The sequence below is a fragment of the Aphis gossypii genome, chromosome X (genome assembly GCF_020184175.1).
Source record: "Aphis gossypii isolate Hap1 chromosome X, ASM2018417v2, whole genome shotgun sequence".
NCBI lineage: Eukaryota > Metazoa > Arthropoda > Insecta > Hemiptera > Aphididae > Aphis > Aphis gossypii.
Window position 1 is genome coordinate 1381551 of NC_065533.1, and position 23949 is coordinate 1405499.

Below are 23949 nucleotides of genomic sequence, written 5' to 3' on the forward strand. Positions count from 1 at the left end.
CCCATGCGCAACATAGATAAACCGTATTCACCTAACATTGTTTTTATGATTTTTGATTAATCTTGAGTACAAAATTTAAACTAGGGCCAGCCCTAATTATACCGATATTTTTTATTAGTTGAACAAGTCTTCCGAAGAACAAAGGGAACCAATTATTGTTGTTATTCATCATGATGATAATAATAGTAAGAAAATTAACATTTGTGTAAAATTTATTTCATTTGAAAATTAAAACTGCATTTACTCTATAGAAATCACACCCATCAAACTTGGAGTTGCAAAATGTTTGGATTATCCTGCAATGGTTATACCTTTTGAAGAAAGCAACACAAATTCTCTCAACAACTCTGGTAAGTTTCCAATCATAATCTTTGACTAACTAAAATAGCAATAAACTTTTATAGCTATGGATAGAAAATTTAAAACAAGGTTCCACGTAAATAGGTTATTTATAAATTACTTTATTCATAATAATATCATCAAATATATTTAGTAATATCATAGGCTGACTGACTGTCCTGGCTCAGAATCGTTTTTCTTATACAATGATATATATATATAAAGTAGGTACTAAGTAGTACATATTTAATTGTTAATATAAATATAATAAGTAAAAAAAATTAATGGTTATAATATTACATATTCATAAGGGTAACTTATAACTATTTACTCAGTATCCCCTACACATTTGATGAGTTAAAAATAATAGTTAACAGCCTTGAATATTTACAAGTCATTATTTATAAAAGTGTGTATAATTAAATTGTTCATAAGTAATTTCATATAAAAGTTATAACAATAAAAGAGGTATACATTAAATTATTTACAAGTAATTGTGTATAAACATTATAAAAATAAAATTGGTATGGTATAAAATTGGTATGAATAAAATTGTTTCAAGTCATATTAAAAGTTACTGGCTAGTGGCAAACACATTAATTACTGTTCCTAATAAAAACATAATGAGTCAACATAAGTAGGTATTCAAATAAAATATAAATCATAAGTATACCAATGGTTGCGGTCGAACTTGTTTTCGATAATAACCATCCATAAGATGGCCTGCTCTTCGTAAAAACATGGATAAATCTCCATTCTCATTAAGTATACCAACATAGTTTTGTATAGTACTGGTAACTTCTGCTCTATCAATCTGAGATAGATGAGATCTGATCTGAAAATATTTTTAAGATACATCTTACAATTTATAATGTATTTAAATAATAATAATATATAGGTATTTTGATTTCAGAATAAAATTTCATAAGCTTTTACCTGGAGATGCCTGCGAACTTGATCCATTTCCAAATAATATTGATTCTCAACTATCAATAGTTTCTCTATAATAACAGTAGGTAAGTCTTCAATTAATACAAATAATCTAAATACATAATTAGCTAGATGGTAATTATACCAAATACAAATTCTGCCAAGCATGTTTCCAAATTAGGCCACTCCCAGACAAAAAGCACCATATGAAAAAAAAATAATTCATTTGACATTTTATTATTATATGAACTAATTTATAAATAAGTTATACCTTCAGCAATTATTTTTTATAATATATTAAGTACACAAATGGTACAATTTCGGTCCGTTAAGGCTATAAGCCAATATATTTTTCGTCTAATTTTTGTAGTCCAATAAATGTTTTGTTTAATATTACACAATTCAAAGTTTTGAATTATATTGCAATTATATGGCATATTTTTACACTTTATATTGCATAAAAATCCTCGCTCTATACATAACTGAAAACAAAAATTGGTATAGGACCTTATGTTTAGGACGAATAGTCTTATAACCACACAAACACATACATACTCATTAACAACGTAGCACAGTATTCACAAGTCTTGATAGATACCTAATAACATAACCTATTTAGTATACTTACTCTGTGTCTGAAAATCGGTGATACCTCATTTACATAGAACCATACTCATTAACAATGCAGTACAGCATTCACAATTCTTGATAGACACTTAATAACATTAGCTGTTTAGTATACTTACTCTGTGTCAAATCGGCAATGCCCATTCACATAGAAACACATTAATACATTGTAATACAAACAAATCAATAGAACAATATTCACAAACATGAATATATAATTAAATTAAATATACGCATGAAATCCCAGATATTGGGATGTTTTCCAATCTGCGTCTTCAGTGTGGCATGAAAAGACTCGACATAATTGTTAGTTCGAACTTCTGACCTAAAATATATTACAACAAATGAAAATAAACTGTGTATGATATTTTGTAAGAATTCTAACCCAAAGACACTTATGTTTGCAGCAGTTATTTGTATGAACCAAAAATCTTGGATGTAGCCAAATAGAAATGCTTGTAGGCGTTCGCGAATATCTGGTTGTTGGTTGACATAATCTACGATTATTTGAAAACCATCAAGCATTGTAAAATTGCAATTAATTTGGGATTCTGCTGGAAGATGAGGTAGAGCTAACACCTACAAATTAAAAACCCAAATTGAATTTAATCGAAACTAATTTTAGGAAAATTTAATAATAACAAAAATGTTTCATCATATATCATATTACCATGCGTAAAACTGTAGCAGCCTCAACACTGGTCTGAAATAGATGAAATAGTCCGTTCATGCTCCTTTTGCAGTACCGGATAACAGACTATATAATTTGATTTAGTGAATACTCAATACATTAATAATACATTTATATGAGTGAATACATTAATAAAAGTAACATATTTTATTATATAGGTACTCAGTTTCTCAAAAATCATAGATCGACTCACTTGGCAGTAGTGAAACCAACACCCCTGAAGCTTTGTATGAGGCAAAACAATCCTTACTGCGTTCATCAAACCTCGTTCATAATCTGTTATTATGGTTAACTGGTTGTAGTTCAGAGGTAAAATCTGGTGTACAACTCTAAAGAAGGACTCGTATGTGGACTGTGTCATTCTTGTAGTCAATGCATACACCATTGGAAAAGACTGGGTAAAAAAAATCATATTAATTGTATATACAATTAATAGTTTAAAAAAATAACTTACCACATTTCTGTAAACTATATGAAAAGTAAGCAGGCAGCCTTTTTTCAAATCAGGAGGATTTCTTGGCACAGTTTTAAAAGTCCCATCTACTCCTGCGATGGTAATTAATTGGAGTAGTTCTCCACTATATTTTCCAATGGCATCTGTATTAGCAAATACTACTCCAACTAGTTCTCTATCTACTATCAATGGACAACCATGTTGAAAAAATCTAAATAAAATAAAAATAATAGTAAGTAAATAATAAATATTTGAAATTTATTTCATGAACCTTGAAGAAGGGCGCTGCAGGGTTGAAATATATGATGTTGATGTGGTTGGTTCATTCAGGATATGTGCTAACTGTTCAATGGTAGTTGGATTTTTGGACGACGACGACGTCGCATTTTATTCAGACAAAACCGGGACTGTAAATGTGTATAGTTTTGTGCACCTTCTGGATTTCTAAGACAGTTAAGGTTGTACAATTAAAACTTTAATCTTATTTATGCTAATAATTACAAACATTTTAAAAACATATAAAGTTTATCCAGATTACTCACAACACAACTTCTCGGTTATAAATTTGTCGGATTGAAGTAGCCAAATTGCCGGTACTTGTTCCAGCTAGACCAATAGCTCTTCGTAAATGCACCATTGGAATGTCAACATTTGGAGGGAAATGGTTGTGTTGAACCCGAGTCATTATATCACCATTCCCTTTTTTTATGTCCATAGTCCTGACCCAAGCTGTTGACGGACAATGTACCGCAACAGTCTTTTGATTTTCACAAATTAAATATCTACATAGCAATAAAATAATTAATAAATAATATTATAATACAAATTAGTAAGCAATGAATCATTATATTTCATAAACTATTTATTTAAAAACTATTTAAATGTATAAGTGTGTTGGTAACATCTGTTAGCTTACTAAATCCTTACTTACGTTTTATCGTTCCTTGCACCATTTTTATAATACCTATAATACAAGTTATCCATAAATACTACTGAATTTATTCTGACACCAGGTAAAATCGTAAATGTTTCGGCTCTCTGACGCTGGATATTTGCCAGTTGACCTGGTACAAAAATAATATTTTACATTAATTGAATTATCATATAAAATTCATATTGGTATCCTACAGAACTAACAATATCAATAATTCATATAAAATACCATTGTTATCTTCTTCAATATCATCTTCTTCCTCCTCTTCGTCAATAACACATTCTTCCTCCTCCTCTTCAAAACTGTTGAAATCCATCAACTCTTCATACTGCAGTTCATTATCTGAATCGATGAAAATAACAAGTGGATTTAATTTAAGAGGAAATTAAGTAATATTTAAAGTGTTATTTTGAATGTATTTTTTTTTATGTTGAAACTATGTATAATGCATTTTGTAATAACTAATAATTACTTGAGGATGTACTTATATAATTGATATTCACTTAAATAAACTATAAATAGCACAGAAAAAAAAAAAATATATTGTTTTGGCTAGGTATAGTAGCGTTTCCGAGTTGTTTTATTCCCTTAGACTTAGGAGACTTAAATTAAATATGATGCCCCTTATGTCCCTAACATGTCCCCTTCCATTTCTAACACTTAAACCACTAAATAATAAGGAGTACATCTGCTTATAAAAGGTGTGAAAAAAATGTTTAATACATATATATAGAAATAAATAATACTTGGTAAGTAATCGTGGTCGCGTAGTGCATCAATACCACTGAAAGCCATATTCGCTGAGTTGGTCCTTTAAGTGAAGTTAAGTTTTAGAAAATTAATAAATAATTAAAGATCAAGAAAACGAATAAATAATTAATGTATTTTAACAGGCTGTCACACGAACTGATATTAAATTATTATTTGGAATATTTACTTTTATTTTGGTTGGTATGAGATACTATTTGATATGCTCGTTTTTCTTTTTCTTATCATTTTTAGGAGAACGGCTTTTGGCCCTTTTGTCCCGGGGGGCCTTTTATGTTTCGAATCGAAAACCAATTCAACAGACTACCACGACGAAATGAATGGTGATACATTCTATGAATGGTTTGTACGTATTCTGCCATTATTAAAAGAAAATGCCATAATTGTGATGGACAATGCCTTATATCACTCGGTGAAGAAATGTAAAATACCAAATATGTCTTGGAAAAAACAAGAAATCGTAGATTGGCTCGAGAGTAAAGGTGAGATTGTTATCCATCCGATGTGTAAAAATGATTTAATGAAAGAAGTGAGAAAATTAAAAGATGCATACGACAAATACGTGATTGACGAATACGCGAAAGACAATAAAAAACTCGTATTGCAATTACCGCCATACCATTGCGAGCTAAATCCGATAGAGCTCGCGTGGTCATCAGTAAAAAGTTATGTTCGGACACACAACACACATTTAAAATAAAGGACGTACTTGAGCTACTAAAAAAAGGGGTGGAACATGTAACACCAGAAATGTGGACTAATTTTGTCGGACATGTCATAAAGGAGGAAGACAAGTTTTTGAACCTTGATCATTTAAGCGATGAAGTAATGGACGGACAACCCGACGAAGAAGAACGTCATATCCTTACCATAGGAAGGGGTGATACAAGTTCTTCGGATTTAGACTCAGATTGATTTTTTGTGCCTATTTAAATTATTTTGATTTTTTTTTTTTTATATTTTTTTTTTTTTTTTTTTCTTAATTCATATTAAAATGTAATCTATGTTATGTACAATTACTAATTTTTGTTAGAATAACTAAATAAATGCATATATAAAATACTGATGTTAAATAGATATTATTTGTATTGTTTTTGTATACACAATAGGTACGCCTGACACCAGGTATTATTTTTTTCATAGTGTGTTACTTATGCCGGTGTATACAACCATCGTTTACTGCTAAGCGGCGGCAGCTGTGGAATTAGCCACCGGTCACTGCGTACTGAGTGGGGGAATTTATGGCGGCGACTAGGTGGTAGAGTGGGAGAAATTTGGGTACGATACCGCGGAGCTCGATCATTTGGATGCGCGAGCGAGTAGCGTTCTCTCCGCGGCCGGAACTATATTAAAGAAAATCCTAGCATAATTACTGTCCTAAAAGGTGATGACAGGCAAATAAAAAGAAATTTTAAATAAAAAAAAAAAGCACACATCATTGTAAAACTAACACACATTTGTCGCTCCGTTCAGAATCAGAATATTATTTTTTTTATAAGCGTTTGAATTTGTATTTTTTACTATATAATTCATAAAATATACTTAGTAATATACTGACGGAATTATTTTTTTAGTTAATAATTATTATTATTTGTGCCCTGATTATATGTATTTAATTGTACAGTAAAAGAAGTTAAAGACAAAAAGTGGAGACATATTAGGGATGCATATATATGTATCAGAAGAAAAAAATGTAAAAAGTGGGTCCGAAGCAAACAAAAAAAAGCCTTATGCTTATGCCGAATCAATGTAATTTTTAAACGTAGTAATAAAAAAAAAGGAAGTAAGTCAATATAATTAAATACTAATATAAGAATAAACCTACTTTACCATCCTGGTAGAATTTTTGAATTTTTGTATGAACTGGTAATTTTCTGATATTATAAGTGTAGGTAGTCAAATCTTTTGGAGCATCAGGTGCTGCTTTAATTTCTCGCCGTATGCGTCTTATTTGTTTTTTTAAAGCTCCGTCAGCCGTCAAAGCTCCCTAAGTAATTTAATAATAATTTTAAATTAATTTAAAAAATTAAAAATTATTAAAAATTATTTTAAAAATTTAAAAATTGTTATATTTACCTTTCCTGCTTGTGATAATCCACTAACACATTCATTAATAATATTTGATGTAGGCTCCATTGTCTCACGTGCTCGTTTTTTCATCTTCCTGACTGCAGAATTAGCTTCAATTTTAACCGCTTCCGAATCATGTGTCGAATGTTCATTTATTTGTTTTAAAACCTAATAATTAAAATATTAATAAATGTATTTAATACCTACTGATAGAAAAATTAATAAAATATAAATTACCTCCAAGTGTCAACTGTTGTATGAATTCTTGCCTTACACGAATCTTTGTAACGACATCGCCAAAACTTTTTTAACTTATTTGCACTAAATGCATCAAAGATATACATATAACCATCATGTACAAATACTACACGTCCACGGAAAGTTTCCATTACTTGTGCCATGGTGACTACTGACTACTATAACTACTACTGACTAGTTGACTAGTTGACTATCTTATTTCTTATATTATTACTCAATAATCGTCTATCGATACGGTAGCCGATTACAGTGAGATAAACTGATAAATGATATAGATACAATATAATTAATGCTAAAATTATTATCTAAACGCATTTCTTAAAAATAATTTCATGAAGTAATTTAAAGAGACTACGCCGAAATGGTCACACGCCAAAATGGCACTACGCCGAGATGGCCACGCCGAAATGTCCGGATCCGTATATTTATGTAAGATATGAAGGTCTGTTAATTTATTTTCTAAGTTCCTACCTATGTGAAAAATAGGTATTTATTTTTTTTTTTGATATAAATATAAAATAATGAAAGTTTTATTATAATTTCTTCTTTACTTATAAGTCTGATTATACTTAATTTTATGAACTTAAAGTCTGATTGAACTGTTATGATTTTAAAATATTTTTTTTTTGTTTTGTTAAATTATATAAGATGTTATACTTTATTAATAAATAATTATTTGAATGCAAAATTTAATTTATTGTATACTCACGGAATTACCTAACCACTATCACAAAATTAAATACCATATCATGATATTACCTAACTTTTCTCTATGACTTTTGCACTTTTATAAAAACTTATCAAAGTACTTAAAAGTCCAAAAACTGCATATATTCTAGTAACTTAACTCTATGTTCATCAAACAATTAAAATAATTAAGCATAATTACTGAAATTGAATTTGTAATTAGACATTTAGTTAATTTATCACGAATATGCCTTCCTTTACCCTAAATCTCAAAATCAAATCAAAGACTAACATAAAAGTTATACCAAGTTTTATTGTTTTACCAACAGGAAACAATATAAAAACCACGAGATGGCAAATTATTGTATTTTATCCACCGTAATTTTTAAAAAATTTTTTTTTTTTTTAATCGTACTTGACTAACTCACTGACTGATAAACGTAAAGCGTGAACAATGATAGATTAATGCTTGCAATTTACACGGTACCTTCGTACAATCGTACCATAAATTTAGTGTGGAATAAGAAAACATTTTACAAAATTCGCATTTTAAAGTGGTGCTTGCTCAAGTATTTTGAGAATCAAAATAGTCAATAAAAATGTCTTAAGTTTTGAACACCGTTAAACTGAATATTAAATAACAAATTAATCAATATTCGAATCATATTATATAGAATTGGCATTTTTAACGGTAAACGAAGTGCACGGGGTCAGCTATTGATAATATTAATCCACCGTATTATGTCAAACTTGGTATAACTTTGATACTTTATTAGAGTTAAATCATACACTTACGTACAAACAGCACTAGGTCCGCGATCTACCGCAGGTAGATTGTCTACCTGATAATATACTGCTGCGAATCAGAATTTTTATTCCGGGAAACAGAAAACTTAAGATAAATCTAGAACATAATCCACCGAATATTAGATAGGTAACGAATTGAACAAAGTTTGAGTCATATAGAGTTGGTATATTTAACGAGAAACGAAGTGCACGGGATCAACTATATAAAAATATAGTTTATTTTCTTTTCTAATTTTAACTGTACAACTTACGTACTATTATTTTTGTTTGAAAATTCACGTCGTTTATTTAAGGAATGTTGCTAGGGGACCGAAAAAAGAAAGAAGGTAAATAAAAAACATCAAAAATTGAATAACTGCACACGGGCGAAGCCGGGTATTTGGCTAGTATTATTTAAATATCTCCATACTTTATAATTGTTGTAGTTATTATTTTACAAAACTTTAAATTTTATTTATGTATCAAAGCTTTAAACCGGTGATTCATAAAAGTAAAATAACTATATTAAATTAGGTATTATTAAGATAAATTTAATCCATATTTTCTATACCTACCTTTTAATAACTCAGTCAGATTTATTGGGAAAAATATTTTTGGAACCATGGATTGTGTAGCTTCAATGTTACATGTATGGTACTCCCAAATACTTGGAGAATCTTTCATCAGAATTTCTATCAAATTTGTTACGTTGTACTGGCAATCCAATTCTATAAAACCACATATCAATTGTCTCTTACGTCCCGTGTTTTCTAATATTGTAGCTCTTTTCTGATATAATTCTGTATTTGCGCCATTGTTTAATAAATGTTTAGCAAGTATGTTGTATTGTCAGCGTAATTTGCATAAATTATAGTATCTATATAGCCAGTAGCAATTGATTGAATTACAGCATCAAATGGGCAAGTATTGATTACTTTGTATTTGATTGTTTTTTTCCAATTTTTATTGGTGTGGGGCTTAAAAAATTACCATTCTGTACATTATCGAGTGTAATGCACAACTTTGAAAATCTTTCAGCTTTTATTTCTGGATGGCTGGTTAAGTACAACAATTTTCTTTTCTTTGTATCTTTTGCTTTGTTCTTCAAATTTTCTTTCTGTGTCAACTCAATTATTTCACTATTACTAGTTACTGAAATATCTTCTTCAGATGTATGAGTATCGTAAATATTTTTCAACCAATTATTTTCATCTACATCAGTGTTCATTTTTACATTATCAGCTATTTCTCCTTTTTCATTTGGTTCATCATATTGATAATTTTCTTCGTTTTGATTAAAGTTCGTGTGTTCTATAAATTCACAACTTCCATTTATTAAACTATCAGTGCTATTTTTGTTAAATTCATTATTTTCATCAGTCACACAATCTTCATCTTCAATTACATCATCTTTATCTTCAGTCACATCATTATCATCTTCAGTGTTACTAATTACATTTCTGTTTATTTTATTTGTGTCCACTTTAGTATTTATTTCATAATTATTGTGTTTTATAAAACTTCCTGTTAATTTTATTAACCCTTGTATAACTCTTAAATGAATAACGATAAATTTATCCATTCTCATTCTAGGTTTTCTATTATCGATGATTGTTTATTTTAATTCAGCAAAATAACCTTCAATTATTGCTGAAGATCCGACTACGTTGGGACTTCTGAATATTTTTACCATTACTGCAGACCATAATGGGAATTCCTTGCATATATTAATTAAAGGCTTAACTAAATCTTTAAAATAATAAGGGTTCAATATATTACCTTCAACTGCTGCTTCAAGGGTGACATTGTTATAATATTATTTATCCATTTTTTTAGCTCTGAATTATGTGTATCACAATGAAAATCAGTTAATATTTATATTTCTTTAGAATCATCTGCATGAATTTTAAAGTTATCAATACCTGAAATCAATTCTTCTAAAAATATTTTTACCCTTTCAGTCAGAGTTTTATTTTCAAATGTATTTGTCCCATACGAATTGGCTGTTGCTAAAATTAATATGTTCCGTAATATACAATCGAAGTATTCAAGGCTTTCTGACTTACTCAATAATCCAATTGAACGGACGTAAAAATGTTTAATTTGTTTCCTTCCTTGCAATCACTTCCACCTACAGATCATATGTATCATATGTGCAACGTCAATGCGAATGAAGCAAGAAGGAACGTTTGATTCTTTATTTATTAAACATAAAAAACACGATTCTGAACATTTTTCCCATGTCATCCTATTCGAAAACGCTCGAGTTGTAGCTCCTAAAAGTGCTTTTGAATAGTCTAGTACATATTCGTCATTTGGCTTCATTCCCGTTGTTATCCAATTAGCTATCCAGTAGTAAATACATAATGTATCATGCTTTTCAGACAATAGTTGTGCTATTGGAACAGAGTGGCCCAAATTATTAACAACTAATTGGTATAAAAAAATATGTCCTGAAGATGTTTTATTTGATGTTCTTTGAAGTGGTGCTATCAGTGAACCAGTTGCATCAACAGTCATAGTTACCCAATTTTCCTTACGAATGACCTTATACATGGCATTGTAGTGGTGACCAATAATACACAAAAAATTTATCAATACAAATCGTATGGATACTTCCACTATGTTTAAGTTCTATTAATGATGTAATAAAGTCCGATCCAGAAGTTCCTAGATTAAAATCTACAGAATCTTGTTTATCCTTTCTAAGTACTTCTGAATTATATAAAATTGAACTTTCATCATCGCCGTATTCCATATTTGCATCTGCAAATTGTCTTCTATGAAGTGCGACTACTCGTAGTACCTCATCGCCTATTTCTTTACGTTTTGGGTTTCGAAGATAACGTTTTTTCACATCATGATGTTGTATCTTCATTGTTTCAGGTGAATAAAAATTAATTTGTATATCTTCATTAAGCTTTGGTTCATCTTCAATATCAGCAAAAAAGACACTATAGCAAGAAGAATCTGTACACTTTCCACTGAATGTAATAAAATGCCCCCTTCCTGAATGTAAAACATGACGTTTTAAAATTGAATACGTGCACGGTAGTTTGTGTTGCTCCCAAAATGTATCTAAAAATAAATTAGTCTATTCTAATTGTAGTCTCCAATATTCCCGATTTCCTTGGCGAGTTTGATTCACTTTTTTGATTGGTTGAATTTTTTATACGATTTAAAGTCTACTTAAACCTTATACAATTTTGTTGATGGACGATCACATAATTGTTTATTTTTTTTCCCCTGAAAGCGCAAATAAGAAAGTGGTTGATTGTACACATTAATTAATAATTTCATAATAGTTTATTTATACATATTATATTCTATTTATTAATTTTTATAAGACAAAATGTTCGAAGTATTATTGCCTATCTTATACTTAAAAAATATGAGCCGATCGGGCCCGTGACGAAAAATTATTATTTTTATTATAGCAATAATGAACCGTACTGAATACTATCTTAATCCAAACCATTGAGATGTTCATGTTAATGTCCATAATTGTATTGATCTTAACACAAATGTGTGTCAATACAGTTAAATATATATTATCAAGTACCTCAAAAATATTAACCAAATAATCAATACACGCACTCGCTAATTATAATTAAATTTGTATAGCTAAATTCATCAGGAGAATATCAAATGTCATCAAACTGTTTTGTACGCAACACTCACATACCGACCGACCTACCGACACACCGGGGCGCAACTTCTTTCGCCCAAAAATGACCTTCCTCTTTTTGCCCACGTCCTCTTTTCGACTAAAAATGATAAAACAGTTTCCTATTTTCACCCACAGTTTCAAGTTTTACATTTTGGAAACCACTGTCTCAAAATTAATAATTTTAAAAAAATCATATAATAATCAAATAAAAAATAAAAAAATGTATAATTATTAATAATAATTAACATTACGTAGGTAGGTAATACGTACCTACATAATTTTTATACAGATTTATTTTTTTATATTTAATATTATATTTAGAAGGGTTTTCGATTGTTATTAATAATATAGTCAGTCGATAAAAGTGTATAAAGTTGCCGACACCTCTCTCAAAATATATAGTTTGAAACACTTTAATAAACATTATAATTACTTATGAGTTATAATTAATATGAATATTTGTATTTTGGGTGAAAGGAGTACCGCCCGTAAAATGTGTGTGAGCGACTCAAAGGAACTGGACGAGACCGCCGAGCAAGACCAGAGTGTTAGTATGTGATGGTGTATAATTAGTATGTATATGTGTGTATATAAAAATGTTTTTCCGTCACAGTTTTTTTTTGTTTTTCCGATTTTGATCTTTATAATGCACCAAGGATATTCACTTTGCTATCGGAAATCCCAATATAGTTTTAAAAAATTGAATTTAAATTACTTCAAAAAGTAATGGTGTACCGATAAAAAAAAAATGTATTGTAAAATCAATACATTCATCACTTTGTTCAGAATCTAATAGTAATAACAATAATATATAAAATAAGGAAAACTACTACATAACAAAATGTTTTTATTTTCTTTCTTTTTATATATTTTTCAATTTTTATCATTGATAAATTTATAATTCAGCAACACTAAATTGAAGGGAAGTTTGCGTATCGCTGCTGTTATGAGTGTTTACAATAGCTTCAATTGTCTTTAAACCTGAGTTTTTACTGAGTACTTGTTCAACATTCTTTTTAATTTTTATTCCGACCTCCCCAAGGGCTTCTTTCAATTTGTTTACGGTGTTAGAGACAATACCCAGGCTATCAACTAGAGACAAGTTTTGAGCTTCAAGTTTCGTAATAGATTTGGAGGATATGTACACTAAATTATTTTTCAATGAGGTACTTTTAATTAAATTTTTAGCATTTTCTACTGAAACAGCATCTATTTCAATTTTGGAAATCACATCTTCGATGACACTAAAATTATCGCAATAATATGCAGCAGCTTGTAACCAAATACCCCAGCTAGTTATCACTTTATCACTGGCTCTGGGGGAAGAGGTATTTGGGGGTAATTTTATTTAAATATATTTACGCGACTGGGTGCTTTAAGGAAATTTTTTTTATAGTTGATATCAAAAAATCAACTTCGGAAAATTCTGATCGAATTGTTTCTGCGACACGATGGAAATCGTGTGCAAGACAGGTCACACGAACTAATTTAGGATAAAATACATGTAAAGCAGTTCCAGCTTTCACCATATAGGGTGCTGCGTCTGATATAAATAAGAGAACTCTTTCATGCAAAATACCATTTTAAAATACCAAACGTATTTAGGTACTCCATACGATGTAATTAAGTCCATCAAAAAATTTATTGTAGCTGCTCCATTTGCGTTTGCCACTGCCTTTGCAAACGCCATTTTTGTCGCGTTACAAGTTGCTACGATGAGATATTTCTTACCTCTAGAAATAGGCAATGGGCCTAAGTAATCAAATGTCAATCTCTGTAAAGGTTTCCCGGACGTTAGTGGTATGGGTTGTAGTAGTCCGTGGCCTTTACCTGTCGCGTTTTTTACCATCTGACAGGAAACACATGTTTTAATAAATTTTATCGTATCTTGAATTATTGTTGGCCAATAGTATTTCTGTTTTAATTTTGCTATGGTTTTAGTTACTCCAAAGTGTCCACTAAAAACCGATTCGTGGTAAGATTTTAGTATGGTATTAATTAAATCTTTGGGTATCACTAATAGGTTATTCGTTCCATGAGGTGACCAATTTTTAAAATATAGTAATTCGTTTTTAATACAATATTGCCTGGACTTCTTTTTGTATTTGGAATTAGTTTTGGTTTTTATAGCGTTAATAATGCCGTTACAAAACTCGTCTCTTTGTTGTTTTTCTTTTAATATATCGGTGTCAATATCGGTTATAGGTGTTGGAACATCAGTTTTTATTTTTTTTAATTCTGTAAATAATGTATTAATAGTTTCTACAGGGTAACGGGATAAACAATCTGCAGCTAAATTCCTGCACCTGGTTTATGTTTAATTTCTAAGTCGAACTCTAATAATTTGAAGATAAATTTTGTTATTCTGGATGATGGGTTTTTCATTGTCTTATGACTTATAGTATTGTAAACTTGAGTGGTCGCTATATACGGTCACTTTTCTACCTATTAGATATTCTTTAAAATAATTAAGAGCAAATACTACTGCTGACATTTCGAGTTCCGTCGTTGAATAATTTTTTCTCCCCCTTTAAGTTTCCTAGAGGTGAATGCGATTGGGTGTTTTTCACCATTAGGATTTTCTTGTTCTAAAATGCCTGAAAGGCCTTCTAATGATGCATCGGTTGTAACAAAAACTGGGTACGTGTCTTCAAAATGCGCTAAAACGGGCGCTGTTATTATGGATTTTTTTAAAATATTAAAAGCGTTGTTATGGTTCTCGCCTCAACTAAATTTATTTTCCTTTTTTGTCAAATCTGTTAAAGGACTTGCAATTTTCGCAAAATTTAGTATATATTTTCTATCATAACTTGTTAGCCCAATGAATGATCTTACATCTCTTACCTTTTTTGGTATTGGGAATTTTTTTATTGCCTCTACGTTTTTCCCTAATGGAATAATTCCATTGTTAGAAACCTCGTGTCCTAAAAGTTCTATTTTTGAGCTAAAAAATACACATTTGTTTGTTTTTAGTTTAAGTCCTGCCTCGTCTAGCCGAATAAGAATATTTTCCAATCTTTCCAACGATGATTCAAAGTCTTTCCCGAAACAGCAAATATCGTCTAAATATGCAACCATTGTCTTATATAAATAATCACTAAATAAATTATTGATTATTCTTTGGAAAATTGGTCCTGAGTTTTTAAATCCTTGAGGAATTCGTTTGAAGTGATATAGGCCAAAATCTGTTATAAAGGCGGTTTTGTATCTGTCTTCAACCTTTATTGGCAATTGGAAATAACCTTGAGCCATATCGATTGATGAGTAATATTTTGCTCCTTCTAAGCTTCTAAATAAGTCCTGTGACCTTGGAATAGGGTGTTTGTTACTGATTGTTTCATTATTTAATTTCCTATAGTTGACTAAAAACCTATATTCCCCTTTTTCTTTCTTTGGTATTAGAAATACTGGAGCAGCATAATTACTTTTACTAGGTTCAACTATATCAGAGATTATCATTTGGTCTATTTAAAGTTTTAATTTTTCTCTTTGAGCCGGTGCTACTCGATAGGAAGGTTGAAAAATTGGTTTGTTTGATTTTAAATTAATTTCACATGGTTCTATATTTGTGCAACCGATGTCCAGTGGATCAGATGTAAATAAATGTTTGTATTTGTTTATTAGAACTTTTGCTTTTTCCATTTGTTCATTATTCAATTCGTTTGATATTTTTATAACGGTCTCTTGTTTATCAGTAAGTTCATATTTTGATTTAGTAATAGTTAAGATTGTTAAAGAAAGAGTACAAAGATCTACAAAGAGTAGATAGAATTATTAGTTTTTTTTATTTTACCTATTGTCATGCCTTTATAAGTTTGTGTATACAAATTTGGAAAGTTGTCCTCTGAAATTTCCTTTTCATTTTTGTTTAAGATTTGAGTTTCTAACTTTAAATCATTTGTTTGATTTGCTTTATTTTCTTTCTCATTCTTATTAGTGTCTATATAAGTATTTTTATGGTTAAATTTTAGTTCATGTGGGGTCGTTATGTTTTTATTTCCATTATTATTTTGGCCTTTTTCATTATAAATGATTCTGGTTATATAGTTAATTTTTGTGTGTATTTTTGTAATATTATTTCTGTTGTAATCGTACCATATTTCGTTCATTGGTATTATATTATTTGTAATCTATATTTTTCTGTTTTTAAAATCAATTATTACGTTATTCTTAATATTAAAATCATTTCCCAAGAGAAATTTACAATGTAATCCTTCAATTACATATGCATTTATAAGGTAGTGGTGATTTTTTATTTTTATTGTTATCTCAATTCTTCCTAACTGTTTTAGTTCAGTATTATCTGCACCTGTTATTATGATATTTCCTTTAGGTTCCATAAGTTGTTTATTTTTTGTTAACGAGTAGTCAATACAAGAAAGATTTGACCCTGTGTCTAATATAGCATATTTTTCGTTTCCCTCATATTCCACTTTTATTGATAATACTCTTTGTCTACATTCCATATTTATTATTGTGTCGTCGTTATTTTTGCTTTTATTTTCTACAAGGTTTTGGTTTGATAATTGCAAGGTATTTGGATATTCGTTTAAGTAGTTGTCGATGTTTCCTTTTATTATATTAAGGTCAGGAAAAATAGTATTAATGGTTATATTTTTAAATATGAGGGGACTGTTCATTTCGACGGAAATACCTGGTGTCCAATGATTTTTCCTATGAAAAATTCCGATGTTTAAGCGATTGGGTTTTCAGTAAACTATTGCGTTAGTATTTTCGTTAATTTCATAGATTATGAATAAATTAATTTTGAATTGGTCACAAAAAAAAGCTAAGTCGTCGTCTTTAAAATAATAGCCTGATTTCATTTTTTGAATAGTTAGCATATTCAAGATTTCTACAGTTGTTTTATTAATATTATGATTTTGCAAGCATACGCGTAATGCGTGGGCTCCACAATCGCCGTCTCTCGGTACTTCTTTTAACTTAACAAATGAGCCAGCAATAAGTGTTATCTCATTTTTCAAATTATTATCGTTTGATATTATATTGTAATTGGTATTTGAAGTGTTACCTTTTTGGTCATTCTCTCTTTCTGGTAAGGAATATATTCTAATTTTAGTAATTGAATTTTGAAAAATAAATTGTATCATGTTAGCTATTATATCCCATTGTTTTTTATCCGAATCTATGCATATTTTTGGTAACGCTAAAGTCGTGATTTTATTTTCAGTACAAAATTGTTTTGTATTTTCCAATGTCTTAAAAATATTTGAATAGGTTGATTTTTCATTATGATCGTTTTTTGTAATGAGGTGTAAAATCCATTGATTGTTTAATTTTAAATGAGCTACTTCGGTAATATTTTTATGTTGATTAATTGGTTTGTCCTTATTATTAAATCGTGTTTTAAATTGTGAGGCTATTCCTTCTGTCGTGGTAAAACATTTGCTAACGCATTGTCCGATTGCAATATCCGTATTTAATGAAAATATATACCCTGTAGTTTCTGCGTAGTCACAAATAATTTTTTTATTTTTATTGTCATGTAATAGAAATTCTTGGAATTTTGTTAATGGGTTCATCTTCTTTTGTGAGTATATATATTCTATTTCTAATTCGCTATCGTCTGTGTCATTGTTTTTGTTTATTTTATTAATATTTTTTTTTTATACCATTCTCCTATGAATTTTAAATAATCATCATTTTCCTTTTCTATTTTATAAGATAATTTTGTATTATTAATTTGATTTTTGTATTCCCGGGTTGAATATTCCGAATGTTTTTCTAATTCGGGTTTTAATCGTTTTTTGAAGAGATGCACCTATCAGTGTAATGACCTTTTTCATTACATTTGTAACATGTTACTTTCTTTGATTCCTTTTCATAATTGTCCCTATATTGTTCAGGTGTTCTCTCGCGGCTATTATCTCTGCTGTATTGACGTTTTGTGTTATTATAATTTTTTCCTCTATCATCTCTGTCTCTAGAATTTGACCTATTTCTGTAATTGCTGTTACTACTTCGATATGGACTAGACTCTCTTTGATACCTGTTGTAATAGTCTCTATCTCTGGATAGTGATCTGTCTCTATTATATCTCCTGTCTATACTAGATTCTCTATTTCTGCGATTTTCACTCCTTGGGTATGGACTCTTGTCTCTATAGTCGCGTTTATGCCCTTGATAATTAATATCTCTTTCATAATTACTACCTCTGCCATCATAACGACTACAATTATTGTTATTTACTCTTTCATATTTATCATCCTCAAAGTTTACGGATTTGTTTTGAATTGTACTAAATAAACTCATTTTTTTTATCTCGTCACTTAATTTATTTATCTCTCTTTTAAATTCTCTGTCTCTTTCGGTCAGTTCGCTTTTTAATTCTGCGATTTCTATCACAGCTTTTTCACTTGTTTTTTTGTTTAACTGAATACTTGTTCATTTAATATTTTCGAGTATTCATTTAAGTTTTGGTCTCTTGAATTTATTCTAAATTGCATAAGTTCAATTTTTTTTAGATTATTTTTGATATTTTTTAAATTACTGTTGTCGTGCAGAGAAATTGCATTTAAAATTGGTTCTTTCAATCCTTTTAGTATATATATACATATTTCCCCCTCTTCCATGTCTTTATTTACTTGTCTACACAAATTTTCTATATCAGTAACGTAACTCGTTGTGGATTCTAAATTTTCCTGTCTTCTATTTTCTAATTTATTTTTAAGAGTATAGAATATCCTATTGGTTGAAATTCATTAAGAAATTCGCCTTTTAAATTATTCCAGGTCCAATCTTTCTTTATATTTTCTAAATTTTCCAAAAAGGTATTTGCTGTATCCTTCAGAAATATTTTGTCTTTATCATCCCAATTATTTACCTCTGCTGCTTTTTCATATTGTTTAAAAAAAACTTGAATATCCCCTTGTCCGGAAAAACTGTCTGGTTTTATTACCATATATTTATTAGTTAAATTTTGGTTAAACATTTTTGGGCTACCTAATATGGGTAATGGTTGAGTATTCAATATTTTATTTCCCTTGTTGACGTTAGTGTTATTGTCTTCTAATGTTACTGTAGTATTTTCAAAGTTAATTAAGGTACTAGTATCGTGTCCTGATTGAAATTCAGAATAATTTGCTTCGGATGAGTTAAAAATTTCTTGAATTTTGTTTGAGTATAAGTTAACACTATTATTTAGGTTGTCGAATAATTCTAGGTTATCTGTAGCAGTGTATGTGGATTTATTTGTAATTTGTGTATTGGCTTGGACAGGTTCGGGACTTAACTCTGGTAGACCTACTGTATTCGCTAGTTTGTCAAGATCAATTTTTTCGACTATGGATTTATTTAATATTTCTATACGTTCTTCGTTGCTCAGTGTATTTTCGATATCGTCCTGGTGCAAAGCACCTTTTATGTACCTACTAAGTCTAGATCTTAAGTCTGCCGATTTACCAGTTGGATTCAATTTTTTTGATTTGCAATATTTTATAAGTTCTTCTTTTTTTAAAATGTAAATATCTGTGGCTTTATTAATAGAAATTGAGATGTCCGACTTTGTGTTTTTTAATTCGTTCATTAAGGCATACGGATTTGTTATTAAATTTTTACGGAATGAGATTTTAATTATTTTTAAAATTTTTTTTTTTTTTTTTACTATTAATTATATAGTATATATTAAATATATATTAATAATATTTATACTATTAATTTACTATTGAAAATATATTTTATTAATACCTTATTAGTTGATAGTTGATTTGTTTCCTCTTTACAGTGACGTTTTTCTCGAGTTTTTCTTAAAATTACCTATACTTTTTGTAAAAGTACTCTACTTACTTTACTAGTTACTTACTTAGTTTACTCACTACGCTTACTCTCAGTAAAAAAAAATTTTTTTTAAAAAAGATGTAAATATAAATATATATATGTATATAACACAAAAAAAAAACCTGAATTTCTGTTTATAAATACGAAATGTTTACTATTGTATCAGGGTAATCCCGTGAAGTAACGAGCCTACGTTGGGCGCCACTTTGTCGTATACGCCGTGCCAGAGCCTGACGTATACTATAGGTTTTTTGGCTTCCAATGTCCAAACCGTCAAACAAGTAAATATAGATACCTGCAGTAAGAGCTTACGCAACCAATCTCTGGTGACCACGATAACGAGTACTGCACAAAGACTAGTTTTATAAGATTCTACGAGGGTTTATATTATATAACTCTAAGGTTGCTTTACTCTCAATCAACTGACCACGATAACGAGCACTGGATGTTTGAGAGTGGGTTCTCTTTGGCCTAGACAAAATAACACTATTTTCCAGCTGACCACGATAACGAGTACTGACAGAAAAATAGTATTATAACGTCTTACTATTTGGTATAAGTGTTTTTCTCGCCACAAACGCTTAGATGCGTACTTTGAGAATTATAAACTCTCAATGAGTATAAGCCCTTTTACAAAGATGAACAAATTATTTATTAACTCAAAACAAAATACAAAATAAACAAGAAAAGAATATTAAAAATTGACTGGTCACTGAGTCGTAACACACCACGACTGCTCGCTTTTCCTTCTCTCCTCGTCGCCGTAGTCTCATTAATAATTATATTTTGTTAACTCGGCATTTACTGCCCCCGCTCCGTATATGATATTTTGCGATGATATTGTATATAATACGATTATTTATACGTAATATATATATTAGTACTATACGCCATCATATTATTATTTTATTACAACAATATTAAAAAATAATTAAAATATATGTATATGTATACTTACAATCTTGATAAATTAACCATGATTTGGGCTTTGTTAGATCATAATCTGGGGTCTCTTCATTATTAGCTTTAGCATACCTCATACTTGCTTGTGTCAAACCGCCTCGAATTCCTATAAAAAATGTATATATTATGTATATGTAAATTTTTATATATAATTATTATAATTACCCTTTTCAATCATCAACAGCATATCATACTCTGTGAGTAACTCTAATTTGACTCTGGTATATTTTAACATACAATCAAAGGAGAATCCTGGTGCTGTATAGTAAAAAGATGGGTCCAAACAGTATGTGGTTAAACATAGGTCTTTGAAGTTCTCAAACACGTCAGCCAACAATAAAACATCAATTTTCAGATATAGATCACTGTATTCACCCAAAGTCTTGCATCCAAAGTGACTCCAAACAGTTTTTGCATGTTCATAATCTTCTTCTTGTATATTTGATTCTGCTAGTGTACTGTAAAAATCTGCTTTCTCTGGTAAATTGGTTTGCTCCAGCTTGTTCCAACCATCCGTATACTCATAAGGGTAAACACCTTTACGAGTAACGAGTGGCAAGTCTGCGGTATTAAAACGTTTAGCTGTTTCTCTAAACTTTTCGAACCCTGGTGTTAATAAATTTTCCGAGTGTTGATAAACTTGAAGCCATAAATCTTAATGTGTCGATGAACCGTATTGAAAAGTTGTTGGAAACGTGTTTTGAAAATGAGATGAATTTTTCTTCACTGTTTGGTATTACAGAAATTCTTTTCACATCGAGACCGAGTTCAGTTACAATAAAATGTGCATCATAATTCGATAAATTGTGAAAAAAACATGGTACAAAATTTGGTGTTTGAAGCTTGAGGTTGCAGGTATTACACAATGTTTGTCGAAATTTACCCGATAAGTGACAGTGATCAGCAACTTTATGGTTTCCCACAGAGAAACCGTTTTTACATAAATTACATGTCTTACATAAATTATGTGCTTGTTGTTGTTCTGTAGTAAAGGTTATTGGTATGTTGGTTTGTAGTAATTTTTCAATGTTTTCAGCTATTTCAACGATACTCTTCACAAAATGTTCACCCACATTTTGATTATCTTCATCGCCACGAAAAATTATAAGTGAAGTTGGAATATTAAATTGTTCAAGCAGTTCTGCGGGAACGTCGTTATTTGCTTTAACCATAAAACCATAACTCATGGCCTAGTGCTTTTGAATAGCTTTTGTATTGTTCCCACATTTTTCATCGGATTTTCTTAGTAGTGCTTCAAAATCAGCATATATAACTATCGGATGTCGTTGAGTTTTTTTCCATGCGTCGAATTCTAACATCGATCCGGGGGTAGGCATTCGAGGTAAAATTGGTTTGTGTGTTCCGCATATTAACTTGTGTTCTTCAAATCGTATGCTTTCATTTAATTCATATTTATTAATATTTAGAGGTTCGAACGATGTGAAGCAACGTTTACAAAATACAGCGCTTGCTTTATGTCGGGTTTTGTGTGATCGCAACAGTCGGGAAAAATTAGAGATGTAGGTAAAGTGAAAATTTTCATCATCGGTTATTAGTAACAAGTAGAAATGATCTGTTTTTTCTTCATCTACCACCTTCAGTGGAAACACTTCATATTTTGGAAATTTTTGTGGTGGTTGGAAATGTTTTTCGAGTCCGTAAACATTGACAGTTACGTTAGGATTATTTTTTTCGAAAATGTTAACCTGATGTAATTTTGTCGGGAACGTGAGACCGGAAAAATTATATTTTTCTTCGTGAGTTGTATAATTTTCAGCCACTTGATTTTTGTTATTTCCCGAACGTGTTTTGCTAACATAGCCCACTTGAAGCACTGTTGGTCTGAGTTTTGCGGGTTGATTACAGCTTTTTTTCTTTCAATGAAATCAGGTAACGGAATATAAGATGAAGCGCTCATAGGCGTATATTTATATACGCCTAATAATAATCCGTCAATACACTGTAGCGTATAACCACTTCCCTTGCTAAAATATTCGTCTTGCTCAGCCATTAATTTTATAATGCCTTCTTCAACAATTTCCCGTACACCAGTTTCGGAAAAAATTGGTCTGGCTGAGGTCTTAAATGAACGGTTCTCTGTTGAATTATCAACATTCGGAATATTGTACGTAGCTTCCAGCTTTAAATTAAACGTGATCGGATGTTTAGACGCTTGTGATTTTAGTAACTCGACTAATTCAGATTTAATCGAATTAAAAAATTCGATATAATTTTGAATATTTTCGAAATTTTTCACGTAATACCATACGACTTTTCTATTTGCAGAAGACGAAATTTCGATAAAGCCGGGAGACTGTACAAGAAGTAAACGTGCTTTTTTAGCATTTGCCGCTTCGTTTGAATTTTCCTTATGATATGAGCGCTTATGACCATTGCGAGATTGAACTGAAAAAAAAATTAAAATTGTATTAATGAGAAAGAAAAGATAAATTGTTGTTAGAAATATAAACGTTTTTAGTAAAAATACCCGAAGAAAAATACAGAATTTAAAAATAAAATATTGGTGATGTGTTTATCATATGGAAAATACGATTTTTAAAAATATACATAAATAAAATGAAGTAGGTAGTAATATAGGCTGGTGTTCGTAATGGTTTATTAAGATCTTTAGATAAATAGTATGTTTATTTATGTTTTTATTGGTATTATATATTAAATGTGTATATGTTTTTCATAAAAAAATAAGATATTCATGTTTTATTATTATATATTATGTATAATATGATCAAATATATTTATTAAAATATCTGTTTATACTTAAAAATATAATAAATTAAAATTATTTATGTATGTCTTAATAGCGTTATGATAATAATCGTATGGAAATATTATCAATTAATATATTACTACATGAAAATTTATCAAAATTATTGAACAATTTTATGAACATTTTCAACATATATATATATATATATATATATATATATATATATATATCATCTTAACGGGATTAA

The 23949-nt window shown here is 29.7% G+C and overlaps 2 protein-coding genes and 1 pseudogene across 2 annotated transcripts; 1 reads left to right on the top strand and 2 right to left on the bottom strand.

The window, feature by feature from the left end:
• Positions 1–441: 441 nt before the first annotated feature.
• LOC126552233 (uncharacterized) lies at positions 442–4740 on the bottom strand (annotated as a pseudogene).
• Positions 4741–5059: 319 nt separating this feature from the next.
• Positions 5060–5658, top strand: LOC126552248 (uncharacterized). The gene is made up of 2 exons (XM_050206949.1): positions 5060–5401; positions 5446–5658. The coding sequence occupies exons 1-2, from the start codon at positions 5060–5062 to the stop codon at positions 5656–5658; spliced, it is 555 nt and encodes a 184-aa protein (XP_050062906.1).
• A 12313-nt stretch (positions 5659–17971) lies between these two features.
• LOC126552249 (NKAP family protein-like) lies at positions 17972–18487 on the bottom strand. Its single transcript, XM_050206950.1, has one exon. The coding sequence runs from the start codon at positions 18485–18487 to the stop codon at positions 17972–17974; it is 516 nt and encodes a 171-aa protein (XP_050062907.1).
• Positions 18488–23949: the final 5462 nt, after the last annotated feature.